Source organism: Eptesicus fuscus, chromosome 5 (assembly GCF_027574615.1).
Source record: "Eptesicus fuscus isolate TK198812 chromosome 5, DD_ASM_mEF_20220401, whole genome shotgun sequence".
In the NCBI taxonomy this organism is placed as follows: domain Eukaryota; kingdom Metazoa; phylum Chordata; class Mammalia; order Chiroptera; family Vespertilionidae; genus Eptesicus; species Eptesicus fuscus.
Genome location: NC_072477.1, coordinates 281,115 through 300,761, shown reverse-complemented (window position 1 = coordinate 300,761; position 19,647 = coordinate 281,115). Strand labels below are relative to the sequence as shown.

The window sequence follows — 19,647 nt, the reverse complement described above, 5'->3', positions numbered from 1 at the left end:
TGGGCAGTGTCCTTGGCCACACGACCCGGGGTGGCGTCGGTAGCTGCGTGGAGGGTGGGCGGGCTTCCGTCAGCTCAGGTTGGAGCAGTATCTGTTGTCCACTCAGTTCTCCAAAGGGGCAGGTCCCGGGCGGGATGCAGCCTGTGATGGCCATGAGGCCAGAGGGCGGGGTGCAGGCCCAGGGGGGCCTGGGGTCCGAGGGTGGAGAGGTCAGAGGGCAGCGAGGTCAGAGGGCGGAGGAGCAGGTGTTGCAGCAGGTGGAGCAGGTGGACCGGCGGGCAGGGGCCTCGGCGGGTCGAGACAGCTGGCGCTTGCTGGGAGGGCCGCTAAGCCCCTTGTCCGATCATGTTCCTGTAGTCGGGGACGATGGTCCTCTTCAGGTCGGCCACCGAGGAGAAGATCCACTTCACCTGCAGGTGGGGGGGGGGAGGGAGGGCCCCGTCAGCCTCTGCGGGGCCGGGGCCAGGTGGGCCGGCGGGGGGACGGCATGGGGCAGTGAGGGACAAAGTGAGGACAGTGAGGGACAGTGAGGGCGTGTGGGAACAGCATGTGGTGTGTGGGGCATGTGAACACGCATGGGGTGCGTGGGGATAGCATGGGCATGACGTGGGGCTTGTGGGGCACCTGGGCACAGCATGGGGTGCATGGGCCACGTGGGCACGATGTGGGATGCGTGGCAATAGTGTGGGCACAGCGTGGGGCATGTGGGATGCATGGCGATAGTGTGGGCACAGCGTGGGGGGTGTGGTGCATGTGGGGCGCATGGGGTGTGGGGCATGTGGGGTGTGTGGGGCGCGTGGACACAGCATGGGGTGCGTGGCACGACGTGGGATGCGTGGCGATAGCATGGGCATGACGGGCGTGTGGGGCACGTGGGATGTGTGGGCCATGTGGACACAGCATGGGGTGCGTGGCACGACGTGGGATGCGTGGCGATAGTGTGGGCACGTGGGGCATGTGAGGCGCGTGGGGCACGTGGGCATGGCATGGAGCGTGTGAGGCGTGCGGGAGCCCACCTTGAAGAGCGTGACGGTGGCGCTGTAGCACACGCTGAGCAGGAAGAGGGTGATGAAGATGGAGATGGTGGTCCACAGCCCGTCCAGCTCCCCGTCCTGGGCCTCGGCACAGCTCTCGTCCAGGAGCAGCTCTGTGCAGGGAGGGGGGTCAGTTGGGGGCCGCGGGGGGCTGGCGGCCTGGGGCTGGCACAGGGGCTCCCTGTGAACGGGGGATGGCCAGGTGGGGCCCGGGGTTCCCGGCTCCTCCGTCCTCTGCCTCAGGCCCCGGTCTCAGCCTGGCCGGGCTGCCCCCTCCTCTCTGCCACCCACACGGGGCCCTGGGGGACAAGGTGGGCTGACCCGCTGTCCAGCCTGCTCTCTCATCCACCAGCCCCTCTGCCTGCTCCCCCTGGGGTCAGAGGGCAGGAGGGCCTTGCCTGGGGAAGGGCCAGCGCCAGGTCTGAGCTGGGAGTGCAGGACAAGTGGGTGGGCCCGAGGCCGGTGGGTGAGTGGGGAGGACTTCTGTGTGTGGGGGAGGGTGTGTGCGTCTGGGAAGGGGGACGGGTGTCAGTGTGGGATGAGCTGCTGAGTGACCCTGGGGTATTGGGGGGCGGGCAGGCTGGTTTCCATGGTGGGGGTTCCCAGGACCCGCTCTGTTCTCTGGTCTGGGCCTGTGCAGGGTGCCTCATGGGAGGCCTGCAGTGTAAGGCCTGTCTCTGTGTGCATACTGTGTACACATGTGTGCCTGTACACACCCACACACATTCACGTGCGTTCATGCTTGTGTGCTCGTGTGTGTGTGTGTATGTGTGTGCGTGTGTGTGTGTGTGTGAAGGTGACCACGTGTGCTGGTGCTGGTCTGTGGGAGTGCCTTGCTTTCCATGGGTCTGGCTCAGTGTCCCTGTGGCCTCTGGACAGTCCCTGCCCGGGACCCAGGGCTTCCCACCTCTGCCTCTTTGGGGCAATCGGGTGAGTGTCCTCATGAGTGGACACGCCTGGCCCAGGCGGGACGTGGCCCACAGAGCCCCCTCGCCCGAGGGAGGGTGGGAGGCTGGGTCTCGAGGGCACAGAGGGCCTGTCCCACACCACGAGCCAGTGTGCTCCTGGGCGGGCACAGAGCCACGTCCGGGAGCCCTGGGGCCAGTGCACAAGGCACCCTGGAGACCAGGCCCTGCCCACAGCGGGGCTTGCTCAGAGGCGGGCACCCCGGCCCTCCTGTCCCCGAGGGGCATCTCCTGCCCCCGTCCACATCTCCTGACCGAGTCCTCGCCGGCCGGGTGTGGGGGGTGTGGGTGAGGAGTGGCTCTGCGGGGAGGCTGTCCCGCCCTGGCGCCTGCAGGCCCACCGGCTCTGGGTCCCGCCCCTGCGGTGCCGACCAGCCTGCGAGCCGGCCTGCCCTCCGCCCCGGAAAGAACCACGACAGTGTCGCTCGCAGGGTCCCAGGGCCGCTGGGTGCTTTATTGAATGCTGGTGCCCGAGGGTATGTACAGGGGGCGCGGGCGCGGGCGCTGCTCATTTACCCGGGCTCCGGGAGACGGTCTTCTGGGTGTAGTGGTTGTGCAGGGCCTCGTGCATCACCTCGCACGTGAAGGGGTCCCCCCGCTGCCACCGGGCCTTGTCCACGGAGAGCTTGCTGTACAGGAAGAAGGCGCCCTCCTGGTCCTTCTGGGGCGGGGTCGAGGAGTACTTGGTCTCGGGCTCCGGCCGCCCGCTGCTCTGCCACTCCACGCTGATGTCCGGCGGGAAGAAGTCCTTGATCAGGCAGGTCACACTGACCTTGTCCTTGGCCATCTCGTCCGCGTGTGGGCCCAGGACGTACACCTGCGGCTCCCGGGCTTGCCCTGTGGGAGGGGGTCAGCACAGACGGTCACTCCCAGGTGGAGGGCTGGCCCCCCAGCCCCGGCCCCGGGCACCCCTGTCTGCTCCCCACCTCTGGCCTTGGAGATGGTCCTCTCGATGGGGGCCGGGATGGCCTTGTTGTTGACCTTGCACTTGAACTCCTTGCCATTCAGCCAGTCCTGGTGCGCGATGGCGAGGGAGTTGACCACGCGGTAGGTGCTGTTGAACTGCTGCTGCTGCGCCGTCACCTTCTCCGTTCTTCCCTGCACGCCGTCCGTGAACCAGGTGAACTCGACGTCCAGGTCTTCCGGGGCCACGTCCACCACCAGGCACGTGACCTCGGGCGTCCGGGAAATCATGAGGGTGTCCTTGGGTTTCGGGGGGAAGATGAAGACCGAGGGCCCTCCCAGGGTCTCACAAGCTGCGGGGAGACACAGTGGCCAGGGGTCAGCCCTGGGGCCTCCCCTGGGCAGGTGCTCCCTATGGGCGTCCTCCTGGGGTGGTCTACTCACCTGGGCACTTGCAGGGGGGTGGGGTGGGTCCACCTGTTACGGGCACTGCAAAGGGAACAGGCTGAGGGTTACTGGGGTCCCGGAGGGCATGGCCTTGCGGGTGGGCTTAGGTCAGGGCCAGAGTTTGGCAGGTCTGAGACCACACCGCTCCTGTGGCTCCAGAGCCTGTGCCCGCCCTGGGCCTGGTGGTCATGCCCAGAGGACCCCTCCCGGAGCTTGGGGAGCCCGTCTGCACTCCCCCCACTGCCCTGGGCTGAGGCAGCCATCCCTGCTCTGTGGCTTGTCTCCTGGCAGACGCCTCTCCGTGGCTGGGTGCTCACCGATCTTGTCCACCTTGGTTTCGCTGGCCGGGTGGGCTACGTTGCAGGTGAAGGTCTGGCTGGTCGAGGTGGTGGGCACCGTCACCATGCTGCTCATGGAGTAGAGGCCGGCACGCAGGACGGACGGGAAGGTGTGCACCCCGCTGGTCAGGGCGCCCGAGTTCCAGGACACAGTCACGGGCTCCGGGAAGTAGCCAGAGACCAGGCAGCCCAGGGACATCGTGGAGCCCGACGTGGCGCCACATTTGGGGGACAGCGGGAAGACCGACGGGGCCGTGGTGGAGGCTGTAAGAGAGGGGCCACGTGACTGCCAGGTCTCACCCTACCGAAGCCTGGGCAGGGCCCGGGGGCCCAGGCCTGGGACAGCGCCGAGCCCCGTGCCCGTGCCCATGGGCTCCCAGAAGCCCGCAGACCGGCTGCCCTGCTCAGCTCTGCCACCCACGGCCTCCTGCCTCAGCAGCCACGGGCGCCAGGCTCAGCAGCTTAGCCAGCGCTGCCTGGGCTCGAGCCCCTACCCCCAGCCCCTGGTCCTCGCTGAGCCTCAGAGCCCTAACTGGTGGCTCTGGCTCTGCCTGGCTCCCGCGGTCCCTGAGCCCACTGTCCTCTTGCCCTGCCTGGCCCTGCCCTGGCGAGGAGTCCCATCCTCAGGCGGGTGGGCCTCTGTCACCCACCGCCCGAGCCCTGCTCCCAGCCTGCAGCCCACAGCCCCTGCCCTTCTGGGTCAGCGCTGCAGCCAAGGCACGGCCTGGTCCCCACCCCCGCCTGGAGCCCCTCCTAGGGAGGCCCCCCTCCTCCCTGCAGCCCCCAGCCCAGGCTGCACCTCTGCACCCAGCAGTCTCGCACGCTTACCCCTCCCCACCCCGGCGCTGCTCCCTCGCTGCCCCAGCTCCTGCCTGTCCAGAGCCCTCCTGCCGGGTCCCTCCTCAGGCCCCACTCAGCATGGCTTGGAGCCTGGCGCTGGCCTTGGCAGCCTTCTGCATGGTGTGCCCCCCGACCTCTGTGTGGCCCCATCAGCTCAGCCCCAGGGCCCTGCCCCGCTGCCCCCCCTCGCTGCTCACCCCCCCACCTCACCCTGGGCTCTAGCTCAGCTCCTGCCTTAGCCCCGAGCTCCCTCCCAGCTCAGCAGGACAAACTGCCTGCTGCTCAGGGCTCCCAGCCCAGCGGCTGCCCCCCTCTCAGTGCCCTGCAGGCTCACCCCCTCCAGCTGCTCCCCACAAGCCTTTCCTGCCCCCCACTCCCCACCACGCCTCTTCCTGGGCCTTCAGAGGAGCTCAGGCCTCTGTCCTCCAGTCTCTGCCTTTGCCTGTCTGAATTCCATTTCTGCCAGCTCTGGTCCAGCCCCTGCCCTGGGCCTCAGCCCTCTGCCCTGGGCCCCAGTCTACTGCCCTGGGCCTCAGCTCTCCTGCCCTGGGCCTCAGCCCTCTGCCCTGGGCCTCAGCTCTCCTGCTCTGGGCCTCAGCTCTCCTGCCCTGGGCCTCAGTCTACTGCCCTGGGCCTCAGCTCTCCTGCTCTGGGTCTCAGGCCTCTGCCCTGGGCCTCAGCTCTCCTGCTCTGGGCCTCAGCTCTCCTGCCCTGGGCCTCAGTCTACTGCCCTGGGCCTCAGCTCTCCTGCTCTGGGTCTCAGGCCTCTGCCCTGGGCCTCAGCTCTCCTGCTCTGGGCCTCAGCTCTCCTGCCCTGGGCCTCAGTCTACTGCCCTGGGCCTCAGCTCTCCTGCTCTGGGTCTCAGGCCTCTGCCCTGGGCCTCAGTTCCCCTGCTCTGGGCCTCAGCCCCCCTGCCCTGGGCCTCAGCTCCCTGCCCTGGGCCTCAGGCCCCTGCCCTGGGCCTCAGCTCTCCTGCTCCGGGCCTCAGGTCCCCTGCCCTGGGCCTCAGCCCTGACCCCGGCCAGGAGATCAGCTTCCTGCACTCAGGCCCTTGGGCTCAGCCCAAGGCTGCTGTGTCCTTCCCTGACCTGCACCCTGCCCCTTTTCACTGGAGCCTCTGGCCAACAATGCCACCTCCGCCTACTGCCCTGTGATCCCTCTCTACTGCCCTCAGTGATCCCTCTCTACCCACCTGCTACCTCAGCTCCCCTGGCTCCTGGGCAGCTCCTGTCCTCCCACCTGCCCACTGCTCACCTGCATGACTCTGCCAGTTTGTACCCAGCTCCTGGGCAGCTCCCTGTCCTCCCACCGGCCCCTGCTCACCTGCTTAGCTCTGCCAGCTCCCACCCAGCTCCCACCCAGCTCCTGTCCTCCCACCGGCTCCCTGCTCACCTGCATAGCTCTGCCAGCTCCCTCAGCTCCCACCCAGCTCCCACCCAGCTCCGTGCCCTCCCACCGGCCCCCTGTTCCCCTGCATAGCTCTTCCAGCACCCACCCAGCTCCCACCCAGCTCCTGACCATCCCACTGGCCCCCTGCTCACCTGCGTAGCTCTGCCAGCTTCCTGCCCTCCCACCGGCCCCCTGCTCACCTGCATAGCTCTGCCAGCTTCCTGCCCTCCCACCGGCCCCCTGCTCACCTGCATAGCTCTGCCAGCTCCCACCCAGCTCCCACCCAGCTCCCTGCCCTCCCACCAGCCCCCTGCTCACCTGCATAGCTCTGCCAGCTCCCACCCAGCTCCCTGCCCTCCCACCAGCCCCCTGCTCACCTGCATAGCTCTGCCAGCTCCCACCCAGCTCCCTGCCCTCCCATCGGCCCCCTGCTCACCTGTGTAGCTCTGCCAGCTCCCACCCAGCTCCCACCCAGCTCCCTGCCCTCCCACCGGCCCCCTGCTCACCTGCATAGCTCTGCCAGCACCCACCCAGCTCCCACCCAGCTCCTGACCACCCCACTGGCCCCCTGCTCACCTGCATAGCTCTGCCAGCTCCCACCCAGCTCCCTGCCCTCCCACCGGCCCCCTGCTCACCTGCATAGCTCTGCCAGCTCCCACCCAGCTCCCACCCAGCTCCCTGCCCTCCCACCAGCCCCCTGCTCACCTGCATAGCTCTGCCAGCTCCCACCCAGCTCCCTGTCCTCCCACCAGCCCCCTGCTCACCTGCATAGCTCTGCCAGTTCCCTGCCCTCCCACCGGCCCCCTGTTCACCGGCATAGCTCTGCCAGCACCCACCCAGATCCCACCCAGCTCCTGACCATCCCACTGGCCCCCTGCTCCCCTGCGTAGCTCCCACCCAGCTCCCACCCAGCTCCCTGCCCTCCCACCGGCCCCCTGCTCACCTGCATAGCTCTGCCAGCACCCACCCAGCTCCTACCCAGCTCCTGCCCATCCCACTGGCCCCCTGCTCACCTGTGTAGCTCTGCCAGCTCCCTGCCCTCCCACCGGTCCCCTGCTCACCTGCATAGTTCTGCCAGCACCCACCCAGCTCCTGACCATCCCACTGGCCCCCTGCTCACCTGCGTAGCTCTGCCAGCTTCCTGCCCTCCCATCGGCCCCCTGCTCACCTGCGTAGCTCTGCCAGCTCCCACCCAGCTACCTGCCCTCCCATCGGCCCCCTGCTCACCTGCAAAGCTCTGCCAGCTCCCACCCAGCTCCCATCCAGCTCCCTGCCCTCCAACCGGCCCCCTGCTCCCCTGCATAGCTCTGCCAGCTCCCACCCAGCTCCTGACCATCCCAATGGCCCTCTGCTCCCCTGCGTAGCTCCCACCCAGCTCCCACCCAGCTCCCTGCCCTCCCACCGGCCCCCTGCTCACCTGCATAGCTCTGCCAGCACCCACCCAGCTCCCACCCAGATCCCACCCAGCTCCCACCCAGCTCCCTGCCCTCCCACCGGCCCCCTGCTCACCTGCATAGCTCTGCCAGCTCCCACCAAGCACCCACCCAGCTCCTACCCAGCTCCTGACCATCCCACTGGCCCCCTGCTCACCTGCATAGCTCTGCCAGCTCCCACCCAGCTCCCTGCCCTCCCATCGGCCCCCTGCTCACCTGCATAGCTCTGCCAGCTCCCACCCAGCTCCCTGTCCTCCCACCGGCCCCCTGCTCACCAGCATAGCTCTGCCAGCTCCCACCCAGCTCCCACCCAGCTCCCTGTCCTCCCACCGACCCCTGCTCCCCTGCATAGCTCTGCCAGCTCCCACCCAGCTCCCACCCAGCTCCCACCCAGCTCCTGACCACCCCACTGGCCCCCTGCTCACCTGCATAGCTCTGCCAGCTCCCACCCAGCTCCCACACAGCTCCTGACTACCCCACTGGCCCCCTGCTCACCTGCATAGCTCTGCCAGCTCCCTGCCCTCCCACTGGCTCCCTGCTCACCTGCATAGCTCTGCCAGCTCCCACCCAGCTCCCTGCCCTCCCACCAGCCCCCTGCTCACCTGCATAGCTCTGCCAGCTCCCTGCCCTCCCACCGGCCCCCTGCTCACCTGCATAGCTCTGCCAGCACCCACCCAGCTCCTGACCATCCCACTGGCCCCCTGCTCCCCTGCGTAGCTCCCACCCAGCTCCCACCCAGCTCCCTGCCCTCCCACCGGCCCCCTGCTCACCTGCATAGCTCTGCCAGCACCCACCCAGCTCCCACCCAGCTCCTGACCATCCCACTGGCCCCCTGCTCACCTGTGTAGCTCTGCCAGCTCCCTGCCCTCCCACCGGTCCCCTGCTCACCTGCATAGTTCTGCCAGCACCCACCCAGCTCCTGACCATCCCACTGGCCCCCTGCTCACCTGCATAGCTCTGCCAGCTCCCACCCAGCTCCCTGCCCTCCCATCGGCCCCCTGCTCACCTGCGTAGCTCTGCCAGCTCCCACCCAGCTCCCTGCCCTCCCATCGGCCCCCTGCTCACCTGCATAGCTCTGCCAGCTCCCACCCAGCTCCTGACCATCCCACTGGCCCCCTGCTCACCTGCATAGCTCTGCCAGCTCCCACCCAGCTCCCACCCAGCTCCCTGCCCTCCAACCGGCCCCCTGCTCGCCTGCATAGCTCTGCCAGCTCCCACCCAGCTCCTGACCATCCCAATGGCCCTCTGCTCCCCTGCGTAGCTCCCACCCAGCTCCCACCCAGCTCCCTGCCCTCCCACCGGCCCCCTGCTCACCTGCATAGCTCTGCCAGCACCCACCCAGCTCCCACCCAGCTCCCACCCAGCTCCCACCCAGCTCCCTGCCCTCCAACCGGCCCCCTGCTCCCCTGCATAGCTCTGCCAGCTCCCACCCAGCTCCCACCCAGCTCCCTGCCCTCCCACCGGTCCCCTGCTCACCTGCGTAGCTCTGCCAGCTCCCACCCAGCTCCCTGCCCTCCCACTGGCCCCCTGCTCACCTGCATAGCTCTGCCAGCACCCACCCAGCTCCCTCCCAGCTCCCTGCCCTCCCACCGGCCCCCTGCTCACCTGCATAGCTCTGCCAGCACCCACCCAGCTCCCTGCCCTCCCACCGGCCCCCTGCTCACCTGCATAGCTCTGCCAGCACCCACCCAGCTCCCACCCAGCTCCTGACTACCCCACTGGCCCCCTGCTCACCTGCGTAGCTCTGCCAGCTCCCTGCCCTCCCACTGGCCCCCTGCTCACCTGAATAGCTCTGCCAGCTCCCACCCAGCTCCCTGCCCTCCCACCGGCCCCTTGCTCCCCTGCATAGCTCTGCCAGCACCCACCCAGCTCCCACCCAGCTCCTGACTACCCCACTGGCCCCCTGCTCACCTGCATAGCTCTGCCAGCTCCCTGCCCTCCCACCGGCCCCCTGCTCACCTGCATAGCTCTGCCAGCTCCCACCCAGCTCCCACCCAGCTCCCTGCCCTCCCACCAGCCCCCTGCTCACCTGCATAGCTCTGCCAGCTCCCACCCAGCTCCTGACCATCCCACTGGCCCCCTGCTCACCTGCGTAGCTCTGCCAGCTCCCACCCAGCTCCCTGCCCTCCCATCGGCCCCCTTCTTACCTGCATAGCTCTGCCAGCTCCCACCCAGCTCCCACCCAGCTCCCACCCAGCTCCCTGCCCTCCCACCAGCCCCCTGCTCCCCTGCATAGCTCTGCCAGCACCCACCCAGCTCCTGACCATCCCACTGGCCCCCTGCTCACCTGCATAGCTCTGCCAGCTCCCACCCAGCTCCTGACCATCCCACTGGCCCCCTGCTCACCTGCGTAGCTCTGCCAGCACCCACCCAGCTCCTGACCATCCCACTGGCCCCCTGCTCCCCTGCATAGCTCTGCCAGCTCCCACCCAGCTCCCACCCAGCTCCCTGCCCTCCCACCAGCCCCCTGCTCACCTGCATAGCTCTGCCAGCACCCACCCAGCTCCCACCCAGCTCCCACCCAGCTCCTGACCACCCCACTGGTCCCCTGCTCACCAGCATAGCTCTGCCAGCTCCCACCCAGCTCCCTGCCCTCCCACCAGCCCCCTGCTCACCTGCATAGCTCTGCCAGCTCCCACCCAGCTCCCACACAGCTCCTGACCACCCCACTGGCCCCCTGCTCACCTGCATAGCTCTGCCAGCTCCCTGCCCTCCCACCGGCCCCCTGCTCACCTGCATAGCTCTGCCAGCTCCCACCCAGCTCCCACCCAGCTCCCTGCCCTCCCACCAGCCCCCTGCTCACCTGCATAGCTCTGCCAGCTCCCACCCAGCTCCCACCCAGCTCCCTGCCCTCCCACCAGCCCCCTGCTCCCCTGCATAGCTCTGCCAGCTCCCACCCAGCTCCCACCCAGCTCCCTGACCATCCCACTGGCCCCCTGCTCACCTGCATAGCTCTTCCAGCACCCACCCAGCTCCTGGGCAGCTCGCTGGCTCCCCACCGGCCCCCTGCTCACCTGCATAGCTCTGCCAGCCTCCCCAGCTCCTGGGCAGCTCCTGTCCTCCCACCGGCCAGCTCTGTCCCCTACAGCCTCTGCTCACTCTGCCCTCCCCCAGAGTATACCCCTCTTCACTCCCCACTGGGAGCCCCTCTGGACCTTTGCTCTTTCCAGTTGCTCTGTCCCCGGAAGCTGCTGGCCCTGAGCCCAGGACCCTGTCACCTGGCCACCCCCATGGAGCTGCCCACTGAGCTTGTGCTGCCTGAGCTCTGGGCACAGAAGTCCACGTCCACCTCTCCTCTGGGCCCCGTCACCGGCTGCCCTCAACCCCGGGCCCCATGGCCTCCGCCTCTTACTCAGCACATCGGCCTGGACAGGCCCTCGGGCCACCTGGGGTTCCTCCTCCTCTGCTGCACCACGCCAGCCACCTCCCTGTGTCCCCAGCTCAGACCACTGTGCATCCGGGCGGGGTCCTGTCACGGCTGCCCCAGCCCTGCCCTCTGGCCCGGGTAGCCCTGGGGTCCTGCCCCCCCCCCCCCCCCGCCCCCAGCTCGCTGCGTTTGTCTCAGGCCCTGGCCCAGCTGCTCCTGTCACTCTGTGGGTCGTCGAGGGCCTGGTCTCCCCTCAGCTCCTGGGGCCAGGTCCACTGTCCTTCCTTGGTCCTGCTCTGTAGGGACCCCACTCACCACGGGCCGGAGCTGTGGAGGCAGTGCCCCCGGCCTGCCCGCTCTTGCCCCTGGTGCATGTGGCTCCTGGTGGCTGTGGCTGTGCCCACAGGCCCACGTCCTAGGAGTTGGTAGCTGGGTCTCTGAGGCGTGACCTCCCCCCACCCCTCCCCCGCCTGCAGCCCTGCAGAGACTAAGAACGGGATTGAAACCCGTGGCAGGGCCCGCTTCCCGAAGTTCCCTTTTCTCTGGGTGGTTTCTCTGTCAAGGCGCTTGGGGGAGTCCGGAGGCGGCCGCGGGGCCCCTCACGTGGGTGTGTGCGTTGGGGTGAGGCGGGCATCCAGGGCCCAGGGGACAGAGTGAGAACCCGCTGTCATGCGCTCTGCCCCCCTGGGGCCAGGCTCTCCCCGAGGCCCCTGGCTTCCCCAGCATCGTTGGCACCTCGCCCTGCCCGGGCAGCGTGGGTGTGGGCACAGGCCACCTGGTCACAGCCTGCAGCCCAGCCCAGGCTCCCGATCCTCCCACCGGGGCGGCTGCCTCGGGCCCTGCCTCTGCCCTCCTTCCCTCTCTGGCTCCATTGTGGCCTGATCATTGGCCAAAGGATGGTGCTGACCACGGCCAGAGGGAAGCGGCCCTCCAGGCTCAGATGTGCAAGGACAGAGTTCATGGTGGTCACTGGGGCCCGAAAATGCCCCTCTGGCTGGGACCGCGAGCAGCCCTCCACAACTCTGAGGGCGCGGACCCACCGTAAGGGCCTTGGGCCCTCAGTGTCTGCGCAGGCAGCTCGGTCGTCCTGCAAGTTCGAGGTCTGGCCTTGGCTTGGGGGTGCTGGGAGGCACCAGAGCCCCCACCCCTGAAGTGCTGGGGGCCAGGAAGGCTCATTTCAATGGGGTCAGTGGGCTGGGCTTGTGCCCTTCAGGCTGGAAGAGCATCTGCAGGCCCAGTGCCCAGGTGCCCCGGAGCACCCGTCCAGCTGTGTGCCGGCCAACCGTCCCCTGGGCCCCTCCGCCTGTCCTGCTGTCCAGTCCTCACACCACCTCTTGAGGTTTGGGGTTTCTCACATCCAAGTCCCAGATCCTGGTCCAGGGGTGCACAGGTGCCTCAGCGAGGGGCTCGAAGGCTCCGCCTGGGGTGCAGGGCCGGGGCTGGGTGGACTCCATGCCTCTCTGGGGCACAGTGCCAGGGCCATGTCTCCGGAGGTCCTGACCTCAAGGTCTTGCCGTCCTCCTGCGGCCCTGCCCACAGAGGTGGTCAGGCAGCCTCCGGGCTCTGGGTTCCGGGGAAGGAAGTGACCCCGCTCCGCACGGGGCAGGTCTTGGGGCAGGAGCAGCCATGGCCGCTGTGCAAAACGTCAGGCCACAGCCTCGGGGTAGGACGTGCCCCCTGGTCCCTCCCCAGGGAAAGCTTATGGTCAACCCGGCTCCCTCCACCCGGTTCCTCCCCACGATGCCCAGCCCGCCGGTGCCCGGCTGTGTGAGCTGTGGGCGATGCTTAGGGTTTCCCAAGAAGCACTGGGTGGCTCACCCCATCTCGGACTTTGGTGAAACTCTGAGAGTGTCTCGGCCGGTAGGTGTTTGCCCGTAGAGTCCACTCCCATGTGTATGCCCAGGTTTTTGACAAATTGTGACCCCTGCTGCTGGTCACTGGTGTGGAAGCTGAGCTGCCCATCCCAACGATGGGGGTGGGGTCAAGAAGACCCATCTCCTGTGGTCATTACAGGACATTGGGCACAGGTGCTGCCATTCGGATCCTGGGGGAGGGGGACGGTGGCCGCGGTGGCTGGCGAGGGCATGACAAGTGACCGGTCCACGCACGGGGCTGTCTCAGGACCCTGGCACATGCCCTAGGCTGGTTTCTGAGGCCCATGTGTTCCAAAAAGATCCTCTCACAAAAGAAAGCCGACAAAGCTTGTGGCTCAGTGGTTGAGTGTCGACCTATGAACCAGGAGGTCACAGTTCAATTCCAGGTCAGGGCACATGTGTTGGGAGCATGCAGGAGGCAGCTGATCCATGATTCTCTCTCATCATTGATGTTTCTATCTCTCTCTCCCTCTCCCTTCCTCTCTGAAATCAATAAAATATATATATATATAAAAAGAAAGTGTAGGGAGTGGCTATAGGGTTAAGCCTCAGACTGACCTGTTGGCAAAGCCACAAACAAGTCCCAGCTTGGAGGGCACAACCCTCTTAGCATAATTAAGCTTGACCTTATGACTACTCCCTAGATCTTTCCTGGGTAGCTAATGGGCTGTGGGAGGTGCAGTAAGGGCTGCCAAAACAGGTGAAACTCACAAGAACATTGTAACTATGGTGACCACTATCTCGTTTACCTCTGACTATAAAATAAAGGCTCAGCTTGCCACATGGATCCCTCTCTGTGGCCTCAGCCAGGCACATGAGATCCACCTAGACCCAGCTCATTCTCTTTGTCTGTCTTTTCTTCAATCCGTCGCCGCCCACCTCACAAGGCTCACCGAACCCTTGGCTGTGCTGGCCCCCCATGTGGCACCCAACATGGGGCCTGAGTTTGGGGGAACTGCAGTTGTCAGGTGAAAGGACACTCCAGTGAAGCACATGCAGAAAGCAAAAAGGAAGGTAAGGAGCGAAGTTTAGTAATAACTAGGTATAAAACATGGGAAATTCAGGATCTTAGGAAAAGAATTTATATGTATCCATGCTTAAGGCTATGCTCCAAGCATGGGGATGTTGTGTGAGGTATCAACAGCTTTTCGATTTGTTGGATTTTGTAAGTAAAACCTGCCAATGGTTTCCTGAGGAAGGAAAGGTAAATGTAGAGACGGGCGAGAAGGTAGGAATGCAACCTAGAGATCGTTATATAGCTGAAGGTCCAGGGAGAATTCCTCTCTCTACTTTCAGTCTGTGGTCCCTGATTCGGGACTGCCTAGAGCCCACTCCTGAAAGGGAATGGATGAATGTGGCAGGGGAACTAAGACGGGTATTGGAAGGTTATCAGAGGTTTAATATTGTCACAAAGACTTGTCTCTCATCTGGAGCCTACTTATTATGGAAGTATTTCATTCATGTTTTTGCTGACATTGGACCAGCCTACGTTCAGGGAATGGTATTAGCTGCCACATTGAAGGAGATGTTACTCGCTGGTCATCAGAAAAGGAAAGGGGGCTGCTTTAACTGTGGCAAACTGGGGCACTTTGCTGAAGCCTGCAATGCTAGAAATGGACGTCAAAGGGCTACAGGGAGTAGACTATGTTCAGGATGCAGGAGAGGAAAGCACTGGGTAAATGAAAGCCGCTCCAAGACTGATGTTGATGATAATCCAATGCACCCTAGGCAGGGAAACTTCAAGGGAAGCCAGCCCTGTCCCACCAGCCAGTAGGGGCCTTATCCTTGACCCCACTGCAGCCTTTCCAGCCGGCTCAGTAAACCTTCATCATGCCGCCCCGGGAAGCGCAGGATTGGCAAACTCTCCCTGGGGTGACAGATCAGGACTCAGGCAACAGCGGAAAGAGCCAATTCTACTCTTAAAAAGCAACTGTAAAAACAAAAAAGCGGGGAAGGATATTAAGTGCTACATTTTTTATTTTTTTATTTTTATTATTTTTAAAATATATTTTATTGATTTTCTACAGAGAGGAAGGCAGAGGGATAGAGAGTTAGAAAGATCAATGAGAGAGAAACATCGATCAGCTGCTTCCTGCACATGCCCCACTGGGGTTGTGCCCACAACCAAGGTACATGCCCTTGACAAGAATCAAACCCGGGATCCTTCTGTCTGCAGGCTGATGCTCTATCCACTGAGCCAAACCGTTCAGGGCGTGTTACATTTTTAAATTACAATGCAGAGGGTTGTACAGCAGTGGAAAGGCATCGGGCCTCCTGTATAATAGCCTCTGCTGGGTTAGCCCAGTGGACAAACCAGACAAGAGTTTTACCAGATCCAGTAATGATGTGGGGAAGAGGTTGTGTTTTGTATCTTTCCAGAAGGAGCAGAGCAGCCAATTTGGGTGCCAGAGTGTTAAATGCGTCACCACAATGGACCCAGAGAAGCTCCTTGTCCCTTCGTTCAAAAGACAGTTGCCCCGATGACAGCAAAGTGGAAGAAGAAAAGGAAGGCTGTTCAAGGGGCTGAGGTGCCAACATGGGATCAGCTGAAGAATTTAACGACTGAGGCCCAGCAGATGGTAGAAAAGCAGGAAGTGAACACTCCCTGTAAATGTTTCTCTCTTTTCCGCGTCCAGCGCAGCTAGAGAGCAGTCCGGTTCCTGAGTAGGGGCAGCTGGGGATTGAGAAAATGAAAGAAAGAGACAGACACAGAGATAGAAGGAAAAAGCTGGGGCCGGGTGGGACCACTGTCCTCTGACAGGGACAGGGACAGGGACCCCGAACTAATGCAGCGTGTTTATTTTATACAGCAAAAACCAGGGAGTTTTACTAAAGCCCAAGATAAAGGAGATTATGCGAATTCTTTTTTTTTTCTTTTTTAATATTTTTTATTGATTTCTTACAGAGAGGAAGGGAGAGGGACAGAGAGCTAGAAGCATCGATGAGAGAGAAACATCGACCAGCCGCCTCCCGCACACCCCCCACCGGGGATGTGCCCGCAACCAATGCACATGCCCCCGACCGGAATCGAACCTGGGACCCCCGAGTCCACAGACCGACGCTCTATCCACTGAGCCAAACCGGTTTCGGCAGATTATGTGAATTCTTGGGTGGGCCTGAGTTTTATTCATTCCTGGCGCTTGGCTGGATTTAAATAACAAAACCCACCCACTGGCATTTGGGCTGAAGGTCAAGCTGACAACACTCCTGCCTCTGGCAAAGTGTGTTTCCAGGACTTGACTTTGCGGACGCCACTGGATTCAGCTGACAATAATTAAAGAAATGCCCATGTGCCTTCCCAGGCGCTCTCTGCAGCCCCATAGATCCTATCTGGGTAGCTAATGGGCTGTGGGAGGTGCAGCAGGTGCTGTCAAAACAAGTGAAACTCATAAGAACATTGTAACTATGGTGACTACTACCTTGTTTACCTCTGACTATAAAATAAAGGCTCAGCTTGCTTCCTGCATCTTTCTCTGTGGCCTCAGCCAGGCACAGGAGATCCACCCAAACCCAGCTTATTCTCTTTGTCTGTCTTTTTTAATCCTTTGCTGCTCCCTCCCTCAGGTGAGGCTGAGTTCGCCTAGAGTTGAATTGTGAGCTGTCGGGTTGGATCTGGGCATGGATTTCAGGAACCAGAGAAAAGAGATGCTTTGAGGGCATTCACAGGAACCCCTTCCCATGGCTTCATTCCCATTTGGGAATCAACCCTTTTATCATCCTTAATGGCCCTTTTTGTTTCTGTGACTCCTTTCTTATTTATTTTTATTTTTTTATTTTTATTATTATTTATTATTTTTTATTTTTTTATTGAGGTATTATATGTGTACATATCTTACCATTACCCCCCCACCCCACACCCATACATGCCCTCACCCCCCAGAGTTTTGCGTCCATTGTTTATGCTTATATGCATGCATACAAGTCCTTCGTTTGATTTCATAACTCCTCCACCTCTCCCTAACTTTCCCCCTGTAATTTGAAAGTCTGTTTGATGCTTTACTGTCTCTGTATCTGTCTTTTTGTTCAAGTTTATAATGTTCTTTATTATCCATAAATGAGTGAGATCATGTGGTATTTTTCTTTCATTGACTGGCTTATTTCACTGAGCATAATGTTCTCCAAGTCCATCCAGGTTGCTGCAAATGATGAGAATTCCTTCTTTTTTATGGCAGCATAGTATTCCATTGTGTAGATGTACCACAGTTTTCTGATCCAGTCATCTGCTGATGGGCACCTAGGCTGTTTCCAAATCTTAGCTATTGTAAATTGTGCTGCTATGAACATAGGGGTGCATATATCCTTTCTGATTGGTGTTTCTAGTTTCTTCGGATATATTCCCAGGAGTGGGATTACTGGGTCAAATGGGAGTTCCATTTTCAGTTTTTTGAGGAAACTCCATACTGTTCTCCACAGTGGCTGCACCAGTCTGCATTCCCACCAGCAGTGCACGAGGGTTCCTTTTTCTCCGCATCCTCGCCAACACTTGTTGTTTGTTGATTTGTTGATGATAGCCATTCTGACAGGTGTGAGATGGTACCTCATTGTTGTTATTTATTTTTATTTATTTTTTTAATCCCCATCAGAGGATATTCCATTTTGATTGAGTAATGTAATCCATTTACATTTATTTTTCATTTTTTTAAAAAAATAAATCTTTATTGTTCAGATTATTACAATTGTTCCTCTTTTTCCCCCCATAGCTCCCCTCTATCTGGTTCCCACCACACTCTCTGCCCTTACCCCCTCTCCCCCACAACCTGTCCTCATCCATAGGCATATGATTTTTGTCCAGTCTCTTCCTGAACCCCCACACCCCTTTCCCCCCGAGAATTGTCAGTCCACTCCCTTTTTATACCCCTGATTCTATTATATTCACCAGTTTATTCTGTTCATCAGATTTTTTATTCACTTGATTTATAGATTCCCTTGTTGATAGATATGTATTTGTTGTTCATAATTTTTATCTTTACCTTTTTCTTCTTCTTCCTCTTCTTAAAGAATACCCTTTCAGCATTTCATATAATACTGGTTTGGCAGTGATGACCTCCTTTAGCTTTTTCTTATCTGTGAAGCTCTTCATCTGACCTTCAATTCTGAATGATAGCTTTTCTGGGTAGAGTAATCTTGGTTGTAGGTTCTTGCTATTCATCACTTTGAATATTTCTTGCCACTCCCTTCTGGCCTGCATCATTTCTGTTGAGAAATCAGCTGACAGTGATATGGGTAATCCCTTGTAGGTAACTAACAGTTTTTTCTCTTGCTGCTTTTAATATTCTCTCTTTGTCTTTTGCCCTTTGCATTTTAATTATGATGTGTCTTGTTGTGGTCCTCTTTGGATTCCTTTTGTTTGGGGTTCTCTGCGCTTCCTGGACTCGTAAGTCTATTTCTTTCACCAGGTGGGGGAAGTTTTCTGTCATTATTTCTTCAAATAGGTTTTCAATATCTTGCTCTCTCTCTTCTTCTGGCACCCCCATAATTCGGATGTTGGTGCGCTTGAAGTTATCCAGAGGCTCCTTACACCATCTTCATATTTTTGGTTTCTATTTTCTTTTCCTATTGGGTGTTTTTTGCTTCTTCGTATTTCAAATCTTTGACTTGATTCTTGTGAACCTCTAGTCTGCTGTTAGATCTCTGCATATTATTCTTTTTTTAAAAAATACATTTTATTGATTTTTTACAGAGAGGAAGGGAGAGGGATAGAGAGTTAGAAACATTGATGAGTGAGAAACATCGATCAGCTGCCTCCTGCACATTCCCCATTCATTGGGGATGTGCCCGCAACCAAGGTACATGCCCTTGACTGGAATCGAACCTGGGACCCTTGAGTCCGCAGGCTGACGCTCTATCCACTGAGCCAAACCGGTTAGGGCTGCATATTATTCTTTATTTCAGTCAGTGTATGCTTAATTTCTAGTTGGTCTTTTTTTATATCCTCGAGGGTCTCACTAAATTTATCGGCGCTTTCTAGAAGATTCTTTAAAAACCTTATAACTGTGATTTTGAACTGTATATCCTCCATTTCTGTCATTTGTGACCTGTTTCTTTGTCTCTGCATTTTGGCTGCTTCCCTGTGTTGATAGAGTTGCTTTGTGTGCTAGGTGTCCTATGGGGCCCAGTGGCTTGGCCTCCCCAGTTACCTGAGGTGGACACTCTTGGTGCACCCCTTTGTGGGCTGTGTGGTCAGTGTTGTTGTAGTTAAGCCTTTATTGTTGTTGGTATAACTGGGAGGAATTGACCTCCAGGCCAGTTTGCTGTGAGGATCAGCTGTGTCTACAATGGGAGAACTTCTGTGCTGGAGACACCCTTATGGGACAAGACTTGCTTCAGTGGGGCTTTGGTGCTCACTGAGTCTGCCCCTTGAGTGTGTCCCTTATGGATCTGAAGCGTTGTAATCTGGATGGTCCCACTCTGACCACTGAGAGATCCAAGGAGGTGCAAATTTAGCCTCTGCCTGAGGCCACCCAGCAGGAGGTACAGAGAGATCTGCAGATTCCTATTCTTTATTTGGGGTTTGGAGGTGCCCAGATGAGGCCCAGCTGGGAAGCAGTGCAAGTTGCTGTGGAACCTTGGGCCTTCTTTTGGAAGCTCTGGGACTCTCTGACCCAGCTGCAGTTTGTTAGGTAATTTTAGGTTGCAAAGAGTCAGGCCATTCATATGCAAAAGCCTCTGCACACAGCTTGGGTGGGGCTGGGTCTCAGCGTGGAGCAAACAGCTATGGCTGATCCTCAGCCCTGCCCTAAGAGGCCCCAGGGTCTCAGTGTCCCTCAGTAATCCCTGCAAGCACCTCTGAGAGAAAGCCGCTCTCGAGTTCCACTAGAAGCCAGACAGTCCAGTTTCTCCCAGTATGAGTCTGGGTCCCCAGAATCTCCCCTGGAACTGGAATTCAGAGGAATCGGGAGCTTGTATCTCCCTCCCGATTGAAAAAGACAGCCACACACTCAGTTGCCTCCCCTTTCCACGCACGCCTCCATACTTCCGCACTTCACTTTTGCACCTCCTCTGAGTCTCACTATGCTTTTCTCTTCCCTTCTAGTTGTAGAATTTCCACTCAGCCAG

At 60.3% G+C, this 19,647-nt stretch overlaps 1 gene segment (V, D, J or C); it reads right to left on the bottom strand.

The window, feature by feature from the left end:
* Positions 1-326: 326 nt before the first annotated feature.
* The window catches only part of LOC103301786 (immunoglobulin gamma-1 heavy chain-like), a gene marked incomplete at its 5' end in the record, with an annotated part of 79,181 nt that continues 59,860 nt past the window's right edge, over positions 327-19,647 (bottom strand). Inside the window, 6 exon segments of the C gene segment in view lie at positions 327-410; positions 1,017-1,147; positions 2,516-2,836; positions 2,926-3,255; positions 3,347-3,391; positions 3,667-3,951. Of these exon segments, the coding sequence occupies positions 327-410; positions 1,017-1,147; positions 2,516-2,836; positions 2,926-3,255; positions 3,347-3,391; positions 3,667-3,951 (1,196 nt within the window).